Source organism: Panthera tigris, chromosome B2, assembly GCF_018350195.1.
Source record: "Panthera tigris isolate Pti1 chromosome B2, P.tigris_Pti1_mat1.1, whole genome shotgun sequence".
Classification (NCBI taxonomy): domain Eukaryota; kingdom Metazoa; phylum Chordata; class Mammalia; order Carnivora; family Felidae; genus Panthera; species Panthera tigris.
This window is the reverse complement of record NC_056664.1, coordinates 40,110,545-40,128,571: the sequence shown is the minus strand read 5'-3', so window position 1 is coordinate 40,128,571 and position 18,027 is coordinate 40,110,545. Positions and strand designations below refer to the sequence as shown.

The window sequence follows — 18,027 nt, the reverse complement described above, 5'->3', positions numbered from 1 at the left end:
TGGAAGGCTTCTGAGCAGGGAAGCGGCTTGCTTTGAGATCCATTTTACAAAGAACATCCTGGCATCAGGTTTGAAGAATGGAGTGAGGCAGAGGCCAGGGAAGTATCTGGAGATGATGACAGTAGTCTGTCTATCTGTCTGGGTAAGAGACAAGACAGTGAGGACTGAAGAAGGGATGAGCTTGAGGGGTGGCAAGAGGGAGGGCCCCAGGAAGTGCCTGGCAAAGTTGGGTGACAAGCGGGGCGTGTGGGTGATGACTGGGTTGCCTGGAAAGACCGTGATATAACTGGCTGTGTGTCCTTGGGGAAGTCACTTAACCTCTCTGTGCCTCTTTCCTTTTCTGTAAAACGGAGGGAGCAATAACAGCACCTATGTCATCAGGTTGTGATGGAAAGTAAATGAGTCAAGAGACAGAAAACACAGAACGGGGGCATCTGGGTGGCTCAGTTCATTGAGCATCCAACTTCACCTGAGGTCATGATCTCACAGTTCCCGAGTTCGAACCTCACATCGCACTCGCTGCTGTCAGCGCAGAGCCCTCTTCCAGCCCTCTGTTCTCCTCTCTCTGTCTCTCCCCCATTCACAATCTCTCTCTCAAAAATAAATAAACACTTAAAAAATACTAAAAAAAGAAAACACAGAAAGAGCACCTGGTGCAGAGTAAGTACTAGGAAGTCAGCGGCTGCTGTTATTATTGCTGAGACTGGAAGGACTGGGGATGGTGGGAGAAGGTGTGAGGCGCTGATATCCGGTGGATAGAGATGCTCTGAGGCCCTCTCTGCACCTTCTCACCTTCTCTCTTTTTGATGGTCTTATCTTTGCTTGTAACTTTTTTTATTTTTTATTTTAAATTTTTTAAGTTTATTTATGAGACAGAATGCAAGCATGAGCTGGGGAGGGGCAGAGAGAGATGGAGACACAGAATCCAAAGCAGGCTCCAGACTCCCAGCTGTCAGCACAGAGCCGGACGCAGGGCTCGAACTCATGAACCCTGAGATTATGACCTGAGCCGAAGTCGGACGCTTAACTGACTGAGCCACCCAGGCGCCCTTTAACTTTTTTAATTGTGAGCTACATCTAACATAAAAGTTACCATTGCATTGGCAATTGGTTACCATTGCATCACTGGCATTAAGTAACTTTTTCTTTCAACCAATCCTAGTGTGCGGAAAAGTTGCAGGAAGAGTAGGAAGAACTCTCTAGAGCCTCCGCCCAGATTCCCGCATTTTGCCAATTGCTCCCTCCATCCTTGATGTAGACACATTGTTTCTTCCTGAACCATCCAAGAGTAAGCTGAGACATTGTGTCCCTCCGCTCCTAAATACTTTAGCCTGTGTGGCCTAAGAGCAGACATTTTCTGCACAACTACCAAATTCAGGAATTTAATATTGATATGATACTATTGTCTAATGCATGTTTATATCGTTATTGCCAATCCTCTCGTTCTTCATGGCACACACTCCCCACCCCCACCCCAGGATCCAATCAGGATCACACACTGCACAGAGGTGTCACCCGCAAGCCCTCTTCTTAAGGAGGCTTTTCCTCGGTTCTCACATCGGGGAATTCAGCGCCCACGGAGGTGGATGCTGTCTACACCTGTGCATTTATTTGCACACTGAAACAGGGCACCATCCAAGCTGGGGCACTCAATGCCAGCTGCCTGGGTCTTCCTAGGGAGAAAAGGGAGCTCACCTCCTGGGTCTGTTTTTCTAGGATGAAAGTTAACACGGGTTTGTATTTGCCTCTCCCGGACACGCACGGCTGAGTGAGCCTCTGGGGCTATGTGGGCGTGAGTGGGAAGGGGCAGGGCCAGCTGGGGCTTGGAGCTGCTGGATGGAGATGAGGTTGAACTCAGGCACGTGCCCTAGGGTGGTGAACAGTGAAGGGCCATGGCACCTGGAACGGTGCAGTGAGATGGTGGGCGTGTCCTGGGACCCCCATGCCTGTGGGGCAGGGGGACCTGAAAAGCCAGATCTCTGCCCGCACGGCTGTTTCCAAGGCTGCTCATGAGACAGGCTTTTATCCAATGGTCTTGGGAGTCTAACGCATTTCCAGAGTTCCTGAAGATCGAAGGGTAGGGTTGGCAGTACTATCTCTGGCCCATGAAGTCCGCCCATCCCCCTCTTCTACGCACAATCATACTCAAGCACCTGGCGTGACTCAGGAGGCGTTTCAAGGATTCCAGAAATATTTGATTGTTCACAATTTGTTCACGTTTGTGGGAGAGGAAGATTGAAAGACATAGCCCTTCAACTAACCCCGGCTTCCTGGGTTAGGAATATTATCTCATTTGATCCTCAGAATGCCCTGCAAAGGAGGAAATATCTCCATTTTATAAGCGAAGAACATGGGTGATCTATAGAAAAGATAAGTCGGGAGGCCTAGGTTTGCACCCTGGGTCTGTTAAGGGACTGGAGATAACATAGGTAAAGCTCCTAGTGCTGGCACACCGTGGGTACAGAAATGATGCTTGGATATTGCCGTCACCACTGCTTGGCCAAGGTCACACCCCTGGCAAAATTCAGAGCACAAATGGACTCTCGGGCTTTCTATGCCGAATCCCCATGTCTTTTTATTTTTCAATTATATTCAAAAGAGTAAACAGAAGTCTCAACCATGGCTTTTGAAGGTCTGGCCCCCACCTCATCAAAATCAGAGGGTACATACTTGGTGAAGGTTAATAGACAATCGGTGGTGTGTGTGTGTGTGTGTGTGTGTGTGTGTGTGTGTGTGTGTTGCATCTCAGAAGGTCTTAGGAGACACTCCTCGGATGGGCTGGCCCCCGTCCCTGCCCCCGGTTTGGATCGCTGGGTTTGAGAGATGTGAAAACAGGTGTGTGGCCGTGTGAATCAAGTAGAGGCAGAAAATTACCAAGAGGCAGACAAGAGATGACGGCTCAAGGTCATTTCAGCTTCAGAATTCTTTGAGAATGAGATGAGTTGTTTGTGGCCCCCAGATGGCCAAAGGGTAATTCTGAGGTTGCCCTTTGTAACCCAGGTTCTCATGGATATTTTCAAAACATCTTTCTTGAATCTCCTGTCTTAGATCTGAAGCTATTAGGTCATTAAGCCCAGAGAGTCAGCACCATTGGCTCATCAGTGAGTAACGACTTGGCTTACTAAGTGTCCAGCTTTGGGGGATTCACATTGGTCACATAGGTCCCTGGGCTCCAAGGTCAACCTCACCTCACCTCACCTCACAAGAGAGCAAACAAAAATCTTCCTTTGAGGGGCTTGGCTGTAGGTTGCTCCAAACAGCATCAGGTCAGTGAGGGCTCCTGGTGATAACGTTTGCTGGGCTCACATTTAATGGGCTTTTGCTACATGCCAGGAGCAGAGTGCTTTTTGTGTATTGTGTCATTTATCCTCCCACCTGCCCTAGAATAGGTAAATTCTATTTTTATCACTACCTTATAGGGAAACTGAGGCACAGAGAGCTTAACCAGTTGGCACAGTCCTACAGCTAGTTGGGAATTACTAGTCCTACAGCTAGTTGGGAATTCCAGCTAGATCTGCAATTCAAATCCAGACAGTCTAGCTCCAAAGCCAGTGCCCTTAGCCCCTTTCACCTCTGCCATCCTGTCGGAGGCGCTCAGCTAATCCTTGAAGAATGAGAGATTTTAGAGAAACAAAATACCGAGGGATGGGAGCACCACAGACCTGGGGTTGGTAGTGCTAGTTGTGTGACTATAGACAACTTAGGAAATACTTCTGAGCCTCAGTGTCCTCATCTGGTAAATGGGCATAGCGTCTTCTTCATAGAGTAGTGTGGTGGAGATAACGTGTTTCGAGCATGGAGCAAAGGGGTATTATTGTTAGAAATGGAGGGCGGGAGGAGGGGCACAGCCTGACCAAGCATCCGGGATGAACATGAACTCTGTGTGCGGTTTGGAAGGACGGTGGAGAGGGAGGTGTCCAAACTAGAATGTGAGATGGGTGTAACAGGTGAGTGGTACGTAAAAGATGGGGCTGGGAAGTGCGAGGCCAGGTTGTTGAGGGCCTTGGAAACTACCGTAAAATGCTCCACAGCTCTCCAAGGCACAGGTGTGTGGACTTTGTCGATGTATGGAAATGTGTGTTTGGGGAAAAAAAAATAGAACGTAAAATAGTATGTTCTAACCGACAGCTGTACACACACATTGTGGTCTGTTAGGCTTAAGATCAGAAGGGCATCTGCAGCACTATAAATATTCCAGTTCACCACTTTTAATTAATTTAGTTTCCTGGAAATACCTAATGAAAACCAAGAGTGAACAGGAGGCCAGGCTGAAGAATTTGGCTTTTAGCTTGTGGATGTGCCTGGGGCGCAAGGCAGATTCGTTTGTTTTGTTTTGTTTTGTTTTAATTGAGATAGAATTCATAGACAGTTGATTCTCATTATTTGCTGATTCTGTATTTGCGAATTCGCCTACTCGCTAAAATGTATTTGTAGCCCCCAAAGCACTACTCAAAACACTTTGGACATGTGCACGGCTGTGAAAAATTGGAGTCACCTGATGCGCATGGTCCCGGCTGAGATCAAACGAGACATTTTGCCTTCTAGCTTCAGCTCTCATACTGTAAATAAGTGTCCTTTGTTCTTTAGTGCCATATTTTTCATACTTCTTTGTTTTTTGTTGGTGATTTCACTATTTAAAATGGCCCCCAAGCATAGCGCCCATGTGCTAACATTCCTAAGTGCAAGAAGGCTGTGATGTGCCTTACAGAGAAAATATGTATGTTAGATAAGCTTTGTTCAGGCTTGAGTTATACTGCTGTTGGCCCTGAGTTCAATATCAATGAGTCAACCAAAAATTAAATAAGGTGTCTTTAAACAGAAACACACATAAAATAATGTATTGATCGGTTGATGAAAATGCTATGATGCAAGTTTGCAGGAAACTAATCTGTTTCCCTTGGGGCACTGATTCTGCATTTTCTTTCTTTTCTTTCTTTCTTTCTTTTTTAATTAATTTATTTTTGAAAGAGAGAGAACACAGGCGGGGGGAGCGAGGGCAGAGAGAGAGGGAGACCCAGAATCCGAAGCAGGATCCAGGCTCTGAGATGTCAGCACAGAGCCCGACGCGGGGCTCGAACCCACAAGCTGTGAGATCATGACCTGAGCTGAAGTCTGACGCTTAACTGACAGAGCCACCCAGGTGCCCCAGATTTGGCGTTTTCTAATTCAGTGTCTGAAGCAACTTTAGGAACCATAATTTGTGCAAATAACAAGACTCACCTGTACATAAGATTCACCCTTTTAAATGAGCCCTTTTATATTTTAGTATATTCACAAGGCTATGCAACGATCACCACCACTGCTGATTTTCGAGCAGTAAAATGACCTCCGAGAGCAGCAAGAATTATTTGTCTGTCTTTCCTCATTCCCTGATCTCTCTGCCCTCTTTCAGAATGCCCAGGAGAACCATGGACTGGCTGTGCCCACCCCCTCTGTCCCAGGAGACTTTGCAGACAAAGAAGTGACAGGTAAGGGGACTATGGGTTTGGGGCTTCTCCCATCTTTCTTTCCTCCTTCGGCCCAAGCATCTGGCCCACCCCAGCTGGTGATAAAGCCGGAGTCCCCAGGCCTCTTGGCTGCTGGCTGCAACCAGTGGGGGTTGAGCAGAGCCAAGGCTGGCTAAGGCCAATTCCAGTGGGGGGAAGATGGTGAGGGCCAACACCAGAGCAGGGTCAAGGGCAGCAGGAAGTGGCGGAAAGAACCCGGAGTCAGACCCACCTGGCTTTCAATCCCAGCCCTCCTACAGATGAGCTTTGTTCCCTTTGGGCAAGTCATTTAACCCCTCACACGTCTGTGTCTGCAAATGAGCCATGGCAAACCTAAATCCAGTTCTGGAGGAGGCAGTGACGTACTGGATGGGACTTTGGTCACTTCTTGTCACACTGAGGCCCAGAACCCACCAATGACTTCCCATGATGCTCAAAGCAGAGGTTCTTGCCAGGACTTCCAGAATCTGGCCTCACCTGGCCTCATCGCCTGCTTTCTCTCCCGGTCTCACGCTGCTCCCGCCAACCCGGTATCCTTGTTGCCCTTCAGCACCTGCACATTTCCACCCCAGGGCCTCTGCACTGCGGTTCCCTCTGCCTCGGCTGCTGTTCCCCTGTACACATGTACAGCTCCCTCCTGCCCGAACGCCCTCTGTGCTCAGATGCCAGCTTCTCAGTGAGGTCTCCTCTGACCACACTATTCAAAGTGTCACCCCAGCACCCCTGGGCTGTTCCCACATATCACTCATCATCTGATGTGTGGCAACAATTTATGGATGTATTATGTTCATTGTTTGTCTCATTGTCCCATTAAAATGTAAGCTTCAGGGGCTCCTGGGTGGCTCAGCTGGTTAAGTGGCCGACTTCAGCTCAGATCATGATCTCACGGTTTGTGAGTTCAAGCCCCACAGCGTGGAGCCTGCTTGGTATTCTCTCTCTCCCTGTCTCTCTCTGCCCCTCCCCTGCTTGCACACTCTCTCTCAAAATAAATAAACAAACTTTATATATTAAAAGAGAAATAGTAAGCTCCAGCAGGGCCAGTATTTTGACTACTTTTGTTTTGTTTGCACTGCTGTCTCGCAGCTCCTACCGCTTGGGTGCTTAATGAATGTCAGTTTTTCCTCCTCCCCACTCTCGTTTTGTCTTGAAGTCAGACAGCTGGGAGAAGCCCTTCAGAGCTTCACATTCCCCGGGCTTGTGCTACAAAGTGAGAGGAGGGAGGCAGAGGACAGGCCACCTAAGAGAGAAGTAAGCAGGCCTGTTGGTGGCCTGCAGACTCAGGGTGTTGGGGGTGGGGAAGGGCTGGGAACCAGGTCCAAGAAGGGAGGGGTGTGAGCTGCTGGGGCCAGAGGTTCTCAGCATCTGTCTAGCGCCCGTGGCTGTCAGGCCACCTTCTTTCCACATATCCCCATCCCACCCCGCAGGCCAGACTCTGTCCCAGGAGCTCTCTGTGAGGCGGAGAGCTGGCTTCTAGGTAGACTCGGGATCTTTGGAAAGCAGGGGTTCCATGTTTTCCATGGAAAGACCATGTTCCCTCCTATGAGGGAAAGACCATGTTCCCTCCTATGAGTCTTTCACCCAAAACTTTCTACTGAGAACGTCTCCAGGCCCCTGACCCACGACTTCCCGTCTTCCTCCCACTTGTCCTGTCTTACAACCTAAACAGTTAGGTGCAGGTGGTTAGTAATCCAAGCAGTCGCCATTCATAAGGTGCCTACTATGGGCCTAGCACCATGGTAAGCCCTTTACGTCTTTTTACACGAATCCTCTGGTTAATCCTCCCAACAGCTTTACGTGGTAAGTGTTGACATTATGCCCATTTTACAGATGATGAGACTGAGGCTCGGCAAGGTTAGCTGGCGTGTCCAAGGTCACACATCTGGTTAAGCAGTAGGGCTGGGATTTGAACCCTGGCCTTTCTGGCTGTGTATCAGCCAAGGCCCCCATGAGAAACAGATGGCATACTCAAAGGGGATAACCAAAGGGTTTCATGAAAGGATGATATGCAAGGAGGGGGGCAGCGTTCGGGGACTGGAGTGGGTGGTGACACAAGCCCCAGAGGCTGAGGGAGCAGTGGGGAGCTACTCCTGTATCTTTGAGCTGTGGGACGGGGCTAACCTGCCAGGAAGGCAGCCTTTGGCGACTGTGGCCCATCAAGAAGGGAGGGTGGGGGGATCGATGCCCTGGCCTCTCTGCGCCCACCCTCTGATCTGCCAGCAGCTCCCATTGGCTGAACCCACCTGGAGCCAGAGGATAAGGGAGCCCCTGGGCCAGAGCAGGGCAGGGGAGAGTGAAACAAACGGAGAATATTCAGTATAGGCTCCCGAGGAGGCCGAGCCCAGGATAGGCAGGGGCTCCCTCCCTGGAAAGGAGAGGCTCACTCCCAGGACAGCTCAGGACTTCATGGCCTCCCGGCCTCCCTCTTCTTTTGCTTTTCCCTTCTTTCAGGTACCAGCTCACTCGTCAACGGCAACCTGCGCCTGTACAGCTCTGTGGGTGACCTAAGGCCGGGGCACTATGGGCAGGACGCACTCATCCCTCCCCCTCCCCCAGGCCCGGCCCCAGGGCCACCCCCAGGCTTTTCACAGCTTCGGGAGGAATCCCCCCCACCTCCACCTTCCATGGCTCCCCCACCACCTCCCCTGCTGCTGGAACCCCCACCCCCACCCACCACGGCCCCACCTCCGCCCCCAGTATTGGGGGCCCAAGCCCCCCTATCCACCCTTTCCTCCCCATCCACACCCACCCCTCCTGACTTCATTCCTCCTGCCCCACCCTTGGCCTCTCTAGCCCCACCTCCACCCCTTTTGCCAGCCCCAGCACCCCCAGCATCTCTTCATACAACGGGGACTCGCTTCTTTCCCCCTGGGGGTGTCACCAAGTGGAAATCAGAGGTAGCGCTGAATGGCAGGCAGCCGGAGACCCCCAGAACTAGCCCCCCCCAGAGCCCAGCTGAGCCAAAGGGGAGTCTTCTGAGGCCTAAGCCAGAACCCCACCTCACTTTCCCCCGCTCATTCAAGGTGCCTCCCCCAACCCCAGTCAGGACTTCGTCCATCCCAACTCAGGAAGCACAGGGGACGTCTCCAGAGGAGGAAGGGGCCACCAAGAAAGCCCCCAATCGACTCCCACTGCCTCCCAGCTTCCACATCCGCCCAGCGTCCCAGGCCTATCCGGACAGGGCCCCTGAGCCTGACTGCCCAGGGGAGCTCAGACCTGCAGCACCAGCCAGCCCCAGGCTGGGCCAGTCCCAGTCCCAGTCCCAGTCCCAGACTAAGGAATGTACCGAGACTCCTCCGCCAGCCCCTCCCCTGCCCCCTCCTGCACCCCCACTCCCTCCCCCAGCACCGCCACTTCCCCCAGCTGCCCCTCCTTTGCCCGCTGCTGAGAAGGCAGCCCCTCCACCTTCTAGGTTTACAAAAAAACCCAAATCCAGCCCCCCAGCCCCCAACCCCAAACCTAACCCCCCCAGTCCGGAGGACACAGCGTCTTCAGCGCCTGTGGACTGGCGGGATCCCAGCCAGATGGAAAAGCTGCGGAGTGAGCTGGCAGCCTATCTCTGTGGCTCCAGGAGGGAGGACCGACTCGTCAGTCACAGGGCAGGCCCAACAGCGGCTTCGCAGGAAAAGGAGGGCAAGAAGGGCCCCAGCCTGCCAGAGAAAGAGGCTCCCCCCAGCCTGCCGGAGAAGGAGATCCTCCCAAGTGTTCCCGAGAAGAGTCCCTCCAGCCTGCAAGAGAAGGTGCCTGCCACCAGCCTGCCCCTCCCCCCTGTGGACTACATCTCCCAAGACCCCCCAGCTCCCAGTGTCCGGCAGATCCGGAGCGAGCTGGAGGCCCGGCTCTCCTCATCAGCAGAGAAGGAAGCCAAGCCCAGCATAGGGTGTCTGCCTCCCAAGCCTCGGCTAGAAGCGGGAAGAATCTTTGAACATAGGACAGATAATGGCGAATTCTTTAAGCCTGTGGCCAGGAATCTGCCACCTCCAACCACCACCCCTCTGCCAACCACACCACTACAGTCCAAGGCCACATCTGTGCCGGCCGCACCACCTAAGCCCACACCTGGACCGGTCACACCGCCCAAGGTCACGCCTGCACCGGTCACACCACCCAAGGTCACGCCTGCACCGGCCACACCACCCAAGGTCACGCCTGCACCGGCCACACCACCCAAGGTCACGCCTGCACCGGCCACACCACCCAAGGTCACGCCTGCACCGGCCACACCACCCAAGGTCACGCCTGCACCGGTCACACCACCCAAGGTCACGCCTGCACCGGCCACACCACCCAAGGTCACGCTGGGGCCAGCCACACCATCTAAGGCTGTGCCTGAGCCAGCCACACCATCTGCAGCCACAACTGTACCCACCACATCATCCGAGCTGACAGCAGAGAAGAAACTGGTCCCCGCTGGGCAGTGGGAGAAGCCAACCCCCCAGGAACTTACAGTGGCCCCCCAGACAGAGGCAGAAGGGCACCCCTCAGAGGCCAGTAAGCCTCCTGCACTGGGAGCCCTCTCATCTCCAGCCCTCCCACCAAAGAGATCCCCAGGCGGCGAAGGGGTAGCATTTCTCTACAAGCCCCATCGCAGCCAGGAAAGCCCCAGCCAAGAGGCTGCTGTGGCAGGGGGCGCGCTGGCCACAGGGTCGGTGGGAGGGTCACGGGAGCCTGTGGAGGTGAAGGAGCCCCAGGGGCTGCCAGCTAAACCCCCAACCTCAGCCCCGCCTGCCGATGAACTGCTCAGGCACCCGGTGACCGGGGAGGTGGTGCAGCCCGGCTCTCCCATGGCTCTGCTCCTTGCGGCCAGGCAGAGGGCACAGAAGGGAAGGCCGGGAGGGGCCGCCCTGGGCCGGTCCTCCCTGCCAGGGAGTCTCCGGGACCACGGCAGCCAGCCCCAAGCAGGCTCTGACAGCATCTTCCACAAGGAGGGCCGGCCCAACTCCTTCACTGTGGTCCCCAAGTCACCCAAGGAGGCTGAGAAGGACCCCCAGCCGGCCTCCTCAGCACAGCCTCCGGTACCCAGTCAGTGGAAGCCCCAGCACCCCGGGGACCCAGAGGGCACTGAGCCAAACCACAGACACAACGGGACAAAGGCGGGGGCAAAGCCGGCGTTCTCCATCCTCCCCCAGGGCCGCCTGCTGCCCAAATCCTTCTCGTCCCCCCCTTCTCCTTCCTGCAAGAGGGAAGAGGAGGAGGACGACGACGACGAGGGGGAGTTCTGCTTTGAGGTCATCCCGCCGCCGCCAGAGTTCAGCAACGACCCGGAGCCCCCCGCCCCCGCCCTCCGGTATCTGGGGCGCCGGGGATCCCCTCCCCGGAACAACTTCTTAGACTTGGGGCAGCCCTTGGCTTCTCGGGGCTTCTCGCGCTTTCCAGCCGGGGCGCACCACGCCGGGGCCGGGGGCCTGGAGCCCTTCGCCGGCGGGGGCCGGTCGCTCATCAAGAAGCGCCTGTACGTCGGGGAGCCCCAGCGCAGCCCCGGGCAGCCCCGCGGCGGCACCGCCCGCAGCCTGAGCTCCCCCAACTGCTTCGGGCCTCCGCCTGGGGGCCCGGAAATGCGGCGCGTCAACTCGGCGGGCCGCGCGCCCCCCGGCGGCCTGCACGCGCCGAGGCTGTCCATGGAGGGCGCAGCCCGCGGGGAGGCCAAGTTCAAGGCGCCCGGAGGCGACTACGGCTTCTCCCCTGCGGCCGGCAGGTGAGTTGGGAGTGGGGCGAGGAACAGACCTGGGGTGGGAAGCCAGGTGAGGGAAGGGTCCACCCGCGGGCCACAGAGAAGCCCACCAGGCCACGGCCACCCGTCCCGCGACATTGGGTTGTCTCCTCTCTGGCTCTCTGGACAGAGAAAGGAACACGAGGAGCTCTTTACCTGGAAAGGGTTTCCCTGACCTGCGTCCTCGTTTCCCACCATTTCACTTGTTCTCTCTTTCTCCATCCTCCTGCTTTCCCCACCAGCTGGCTCCCCCTCTTCTGCTGCCTCTTTCCCATCCCCCAGAGGCTCAGGGCTTCAAGCTCAGAGTGGTGTGGGTGGAGACCTGAGTGGTCCTTGGCTGTGGGGATTTCCCAGCCGCACAGAGAAGGATCCAGACTCAGGCTAGGAGTGAAGAGTTCTGAATAGAAGGGTATTAAGCAAGTACTCTGTGGCCAGCCAAGCCTAGACAGGAGGAGGAGCCCTGTGTCTGTTGAATCAATACTGCTGGACTAGGGTCCCACCCTGTCCACCGGGGCTTGTGTGGGCAGATACCATAGCGCTGAGCCATATCTTTCCCTCTTGCGCCCGGAAGGAGATGGGAGGGCTGTTGGTTAACCAGCTGCAGATATTAACCTCACCTCTCTCCTGCTCCCCCTCCCCAGGTCTCCCCACGGAACCCCCCACTATGGAAGCCCCATCAATACATTCACCGTGAGGCCTGGGACCCGCCATCCTATCTCCTATGCCTACTCGGGGAACCACCGGAAAGCCCCATCCTGAGCCCAGGGTGTTCTCAGCTCTACTCCAAGGAGTCAGACCTGGGCACTTGTTTTTTGCGGGGGTGGGAGGGACACAGCAGGTGTTAGGCGGCCTGACTTAAACATGCAGGAGTCTTTGTTACCCAAACACAGACGGAGGACGAGTGAGAAGCCGTGGGAAGATGCACAGTGGGTTTCTGTTTCCCAAAGCACTGGCGTGGCTGTGGACTGTCTGCACATGGGGATGGGAGGGGGAAGGAGGGAGGAGAGGAGGAACCTTTAAGGGCCTGGAGCCCGAATTTCCGCTATCTGGTACTGTTTGCTTTAGCACGACTTAAAGCAGTTTTACCAGCGTGGACTCCTGAGCAGGTCCTGAAAGCAAGGGGTGGGGCACTAAGTCTGAATGGGAATCCATCCCAGTGGCTGTGATTGTCTGTCCAGTGCTCCCAGAGGGCTGAGGCCCAGCTCCATCTGGGTAAGGGTGCGGGGCACTACACGTTGAGCTCTTTAGCCTCCGCCGGCCCACCATTTGTCACCCCAAGAGGTGATTCCTAGGTTCCTAGCATAGAAGCCACATTGAGGTGGGACCAGGAATGTGCACATTACAACCTGTGGAGCAGGTACTGGAACAGAGTTCTTTGCATTGGCCAAGGGTGGGGATAGCGGGGCGGATGGTTCATTTTCCCTGGCGCTGGCCCTTAGCCACAGGGAAGCCTAGAGAGAGAAGGAAGACTTGGCAAGTACAGGATGGGAGACAGGACTAAGTCTTGTTTTCCTACTCAGACCCAGGCAGCCATGATTTGGGGGATTGGGCCCAAGGAGCCAGAAGACCTGGGAGCTGGACACCAAGGCCTAACCTAGGCAGAACCCATTTGGGATTTGGAGGGGGCATCCTACCCAACCACCCCTCCCAATCCCAACACTACAGGTCCCCAATATTATTGGGCTTCAAAATGCATAGCGAAGATGCTGGAAGATGGGGAGTGGGAGGCGGCAGAGATGGGCAGTCCCAGACCCGAATTCTTGGGACCAGTCAAGGCAGGCTGCCTCGGTAAGGAGGAATGGGAGGGAGTGGCCAGCCTCAGAGAAGCAGGCCGGTAGGACAGCCAGGAAGCAGCACCCTGTGGGGGCACAGTGTTGGACCTTTAGGACTTGAGGTCACTAGCCAAGATACAGGTTGTGGGGACAGCAGGAGAGCCACTTCAGGGAAGGACAGCGCAGGCACCCCGATGGCACAGGATCTGGTTACCTGTGTTCAAGAAGCGAACCCCGCCCCAGACCAGCACTGGCCCTCTATGTATGTATGTATTTTCCCTGTACGATGTTTTATAAAAGAGTTCACTAATTTATCTGCTGTGTAAGGTTTGAAGGGTGAGGCATGGGCTCCCAGCTGTATGTTGCTCTGGAGTAGGAGGGGAAGGACTGGCTGTCACTTGGCTTGGGAAATAAACAGGCCAGTGTGGAATGGCCTCAGCTCTGTGGCTGTGGATTGATGACTGGGAGCTACCTCGGTGTGATGAGAGGTTGGGAGAGCTCCGCTGGGGAAGCCTGAGCACGGGGGGGTGCCTGACCGGGTGAGCCATTTTGCGGGGCCCACTCTTTCTCTTCTGAGCCTTAGGTTCTGTCTCGAAAGCCTTCAAGGGGAAGAAGCAGAGCTACAGTCTGGTGATAACAAACTGTGTCCTTGAGCAAGTCTCTTGGACTCTCTGAACCTCAGTCTCTTCTTCTGTGTAATGGGCATGATGATAACGCGGACCTAATAAGGCTGCTGAGAAGATCAGAGACAGTCGTGCGCTCATTAACGAGTATTTGAGTGACTCTTGGTGGCAGACGCTGTGCTTAGCGTGGATATACATGACTCCTGCTCACCGCAAGTCTGGTGGAGGAGGGAGGGGCTAAAAAGAACACCCAGAAGCATCACACATTGTAATAATCGGTGGGAGGAAAAGGGACAGGGTGCGTGAGAATAACCAGAGGGCAGGGAGAGAGGAGTGGATCTACTTTAACCCGGTGGTCAGGGAAGGCCTCTTGAGGTGGTGACATTTATGCCAATTTGGGCAAAACACCCAGCAAGTGTCTGGCGGTCAGTGGTTGCTCAGTAAATTGCATTTTTGGCTCGTGACTCCCTTACGTTTGTGTGGGCCCTTCCACAGTTTCCCGTAAAGCTCTGACGTGGTATCTAAAGCTTTTCCAGAAAACAGAACCAGAGTCGTCATCTCGAGACAGTGTCCGAGAGAGAGTTGTGTTTCCTCCTCTGTCTGAGTCCTCTGTGGCAGGTGGGGGGCAGGGGAGACCAGGGGGAGGCTCATTGTTCATCAACTTATGCTTCCAAGAGGGGTCTCCCAGACCTCCCCTATCCTGGGGCTTCCTCCTCCTCCTGTCCTTCCGCCGTGAGGCCCTCATCCTGGTAACACAGAGGACAGGGACCCCCACTCCCAGTAGGACTTAGGGCTCTGCCTCTAGCTGCTCACCCCTCCCTGGTCTTCCTAACTTTCCTCTCCCCTCACCTGACATGGGAGGGGCAGAGGGGAGTCGTGGAGGGGCCCTGGTCTCCCACCTACGGCACTCCCTCTGACAAGCCGTGTGACCATGGGTCTCAGCTAACTCATGTGAAAAATGACAGGGACAGACTTGTGCTGCATGTGGGTCTTAGACTTTGTAGGGACCCAGACTTCTTTACTCTTAATTGTTTTTAAAGAGAGAGAGTGTGAGCAGGGGAGGGGCAGAGGGAGGGGGAGAGAGACTCTCAGGCAGGCTCCATGCTCAGCACGAGCCCAACGCAGGGCTTGATCCCACAACTGCAAGATCACTACCTGAGCCCTCCCACATGAAGAGTCGGACGCTCAACACATTGAACCACCCGGGTGCCCTGGGACCCAGACCTCTTCAAAAAGCTGCTGATGGGGGAGAGAAGAAAATAGAAATAAAATAAAAAGCTGCTGAGAGCTATGGATCCTCACCCCAGAGAGACGCTCCCCACATGCATTTTTACACGTTATTTCAGGCAGGCCCCAGATGCCCTCCAAATAGGGCTCCGCAAACTTCACTCCTGAAAACTCCTGATGTAGCAGCGGTCACGGAAACCAGCAACACTTGACCTTGACAGTTTGAAAAGTTCTTTCATTCTCTGTTTATTCACGATCCTCTGAAACGCATTGGCCTTGTCGCGCTCCTAATTCCATTGCATCGATGAGAAAATCAAGGCTTCAAGAAGAAAAGTGAGTTGCTCAGAATAGCCCGCCGGAGTCCAAACTGCAAACTTCATTACAGCCGCCTCCCTTCCGGCTGTATCCACGCACCGCTCCTCCCTCGCCCCATCATGCCACGACCCCAAACCTATGTCTTTCTAGCAGAGCAGGGGGTGGGAGGGCCTGGGGAGGGAACAGTGACTCTGGTGCCAGAAAAGGTTAATTGGCGTGGGTGGCACGGGTGTTCCTGGATCAGGTTGGCCACACCTTGGTTTCTGGAACCTCCCAGCGGCTCCTTGGGTGTGGCCCGAGCCCCAGTGGCCAGAACCCCACCTCTCCTGAGAGGCCCAGCCCGGCCCGGAGCAGCAGCAGGGAGGCTGTGCTGGGAGTCTGGGGCCTGCCGTCAGCAGAGCATGAAAGCTCTATCCTCTACGATGCAGTACAGCTCTCCCCAGGGCCCCACTTCCTTACGGGGAAAGGCTTCTCCCGCCGGGGGAAGCTGTAGGATAGAGGTGACTTGGGACCACTGGGTGCAGGAGAGAGGTCACCCCAGTGCTGGGCTGTCAGGCAGAACTGCCCCTGCCTGCTCACCCCACCTGCCTACCCACCCCCCAGCAGCCGGTGGCCACTTTCAAAGGCAATGCTGGCGTCCCATCATTAGCTGTCCAGGACGGGCGGCCGCTGATACGAGGCAGAGAACCTGGGCCTCCTCCTTCCAAAGCCCCAGGGACGGCTGGCTAGCTGCTGCAGACCTGGTGTTGGGGCCTCTGGGGATATTTTTAGCCAGGAAGGAGAGAGAAGGTGCACTTCTGGGAGAGGGGTAGAGACCAAGAGAATGCATTACGAATGCTCGCTCATTTCCGTGAAGAATCCCGTGCTCCCCTGCCAATTCCCAGAGGCCCGAGAAGCTTCCTTAACATTTGGCACAGAGGAGCCCCTCCCCCTTGCCCTCCTGGAGAACCATTCTCTCTCTGAGCTTCTTGTGGGCTTCTCTGTCTTCAGGCTGGCCCCCTTCCTCCACCCAGGTGTCTCAGCACCCTGACCTTGGCCTCCAGTCTGCCTTGTCTATAGTGTTCTTCTTCAGAAGACTGAGCCACTCTGCACCACGTTTCCCACATGAAATTGCCCCCGTGGACATTTCCATGTGGATGCCTGGCCTGCCATTCCAATTCGGCCTTTCCAAAAGGGACTATTTTTCCCTTCCTTCCTTCTCACACAATCGTGAGACCAGAGCAGCCAGGCCCATGGCCCCGCTATCCCTAAATCCTGATTCTGGCCTTGCTGCTTCTCTTCGCTCTTTGGCTTCCTCAGGCTGACTCCAGATTCAATCAGAGCTCCCGCAGGAAGCCCCTCGCAGCCCTGCGCTGCTCAGAGATGCCTCCCTCCGCTGTTCTGCACCCACTTCCCTTGGCTGGCTCTTTCTCATCCTCCAGGCTCAACTCAGACATCCCTCGCCCCCTAGGCCACATCGGCTCCTCCTAAAGGCTCCTGGGGCCCCCTGGTCCCTTCCCGTTGGCATTACTCGCTCCTCATCTCCCTCCCCCTGCAGCTGGCAAGCTTCAAAATGCAAGGACTGCTGGCCTTACTCAGCACGGTATTGTTGAACGAATACATGTATTTAGTCAAGTTCTGTCAAGCACTCTTTAAGTTCCTTGAGGGCAAAGGCCAGGTGTCCCATGGACTAGTGACCACATAACTGTCTTGTTTCTAGATGTGTGTAACCTGGCCTAATGCTGAGGTTCTCGGGTGGCACAAAGTTATGGTTTTAGAGATGGCTTGGGTTTCAAAGGTGTCAAGATGCCTTGGAGCAGCTCCTGCCTGATAGGCTGAGGCACGCTGCCCTCTAAGTGGAGACAGGAAGAGGGGCGTCTGGGTGGCTCAGTCGGTTGAGTGTCTGATTTCGGCTCAGGTTATGATCTCACGGTTTGTGAGTTCCCGCCCCACATCGGGCTCGCTGCTGTCAGCGCAGAGCCTGCTTCGGATCCTCTGTCCTCCCCACCCCCCTCAAAAATAAATAAACCTTTGGGGGAAAAAAAGAATTCTATAAGTGGAGACAGGAAGAGCTGGGGGTGGGGGGTGGGGGTGATGCTACCAGGTGAGGCCGTTCTGGTCCTTAAAAAGGGCCAGGATGTCAGGCAGTCCTCTTATCAGGTCAGGGCCCCTGCCCTCCCTGCAAGTGGGCCAGCCTCCCAAAGCTGCCAGCTCCAACTATCCAAAGGACTCTCGCTCTGCGTTTACTCGTCTTTTGATTTTCTTTAGTCTCCAGTAATGTTATTTGGACCTGCAGCCTATCCCGCCCATGTATCAGGGACCAAGGGCAAAGGTTCTACCCAACTTGTGCCAGAGAATGAGAAGGAACAGCACCTGTTGCCTGGCCCTCCCCACCTGGAGAGCCCTCCCTCAAGAGGAAAGCCTTACAGTCGCAGGTCTAGTCTTCCTTCAACAGCCAGCTGCCTGCGCAGGGTAGGAGGGATCTAGGAGCAGTGGGGACCCACCAGCCTCACTCTTTTCAGTTTCTTCCACTTCTGCGTTGGCATCCTTACCCCTAGTGCTACTCTGGGAGGTGAGACACAGCCAGCACTCTCTGCGGGACGCGCCCTACTCATTCTCCAAAACTAGATTCCTTGAGTCGCGTCTTCCGCATACCGAGCCTCCCCGTTCCTTTCACCTTTCCTCACGGCCCAGGTATATCTCCTGCCACTTCCTGTCATTGTTACGTATTTTCTGAGCTACTCGAAGATTTGGTAGGCTTCGGTGCTCGTTCTCTCTCGCTCTTTCTGTCTCTCCCCTACTCCGTCTGTGATCTTTTCATGTTTGGGCTCCAATACCTAAGGTTAACACAAAACTCAATCGAGTCCATTCAACACTGCTAGGGGGCGCTCTTCAGTACAAGCCAAAGAGCCTGGCAA

General features: G+C 54.9%; 1 protein-coding gene across 1 annotated transcript in view; it reads left to right on the top strand.

Moving 5' to 3' along the window:
* Positions 1-13,395, top strand: part of CB2H6orf132 (chromosome B2 C6orf132 homolog) — a 34,222-nt gene extending 20,827 nt beyond the window's left edge. The window contains exons 3-5 of the mRNA XM_042986352.1: positions 5,393-5,468; positions 7,935-11,178; positions 11,835-13,395. Of these exons, the coding sequence (XP_042842286.1) occupies positions 5,393-5,468; positions 7,935-11,178; positions 11,835-11,952 (3,438 nt within the window). The 3' untranslated portion in view covers positions 11,953-13,395. The remainder of the gene's footprint in view (positions 1-5,392; positions 5,469-7,934; positions 11,179-11,834) is intronic.
* The last annotated feature ends 4,632 nt before the right edge of the window (positions 13,396-18,027 follow it).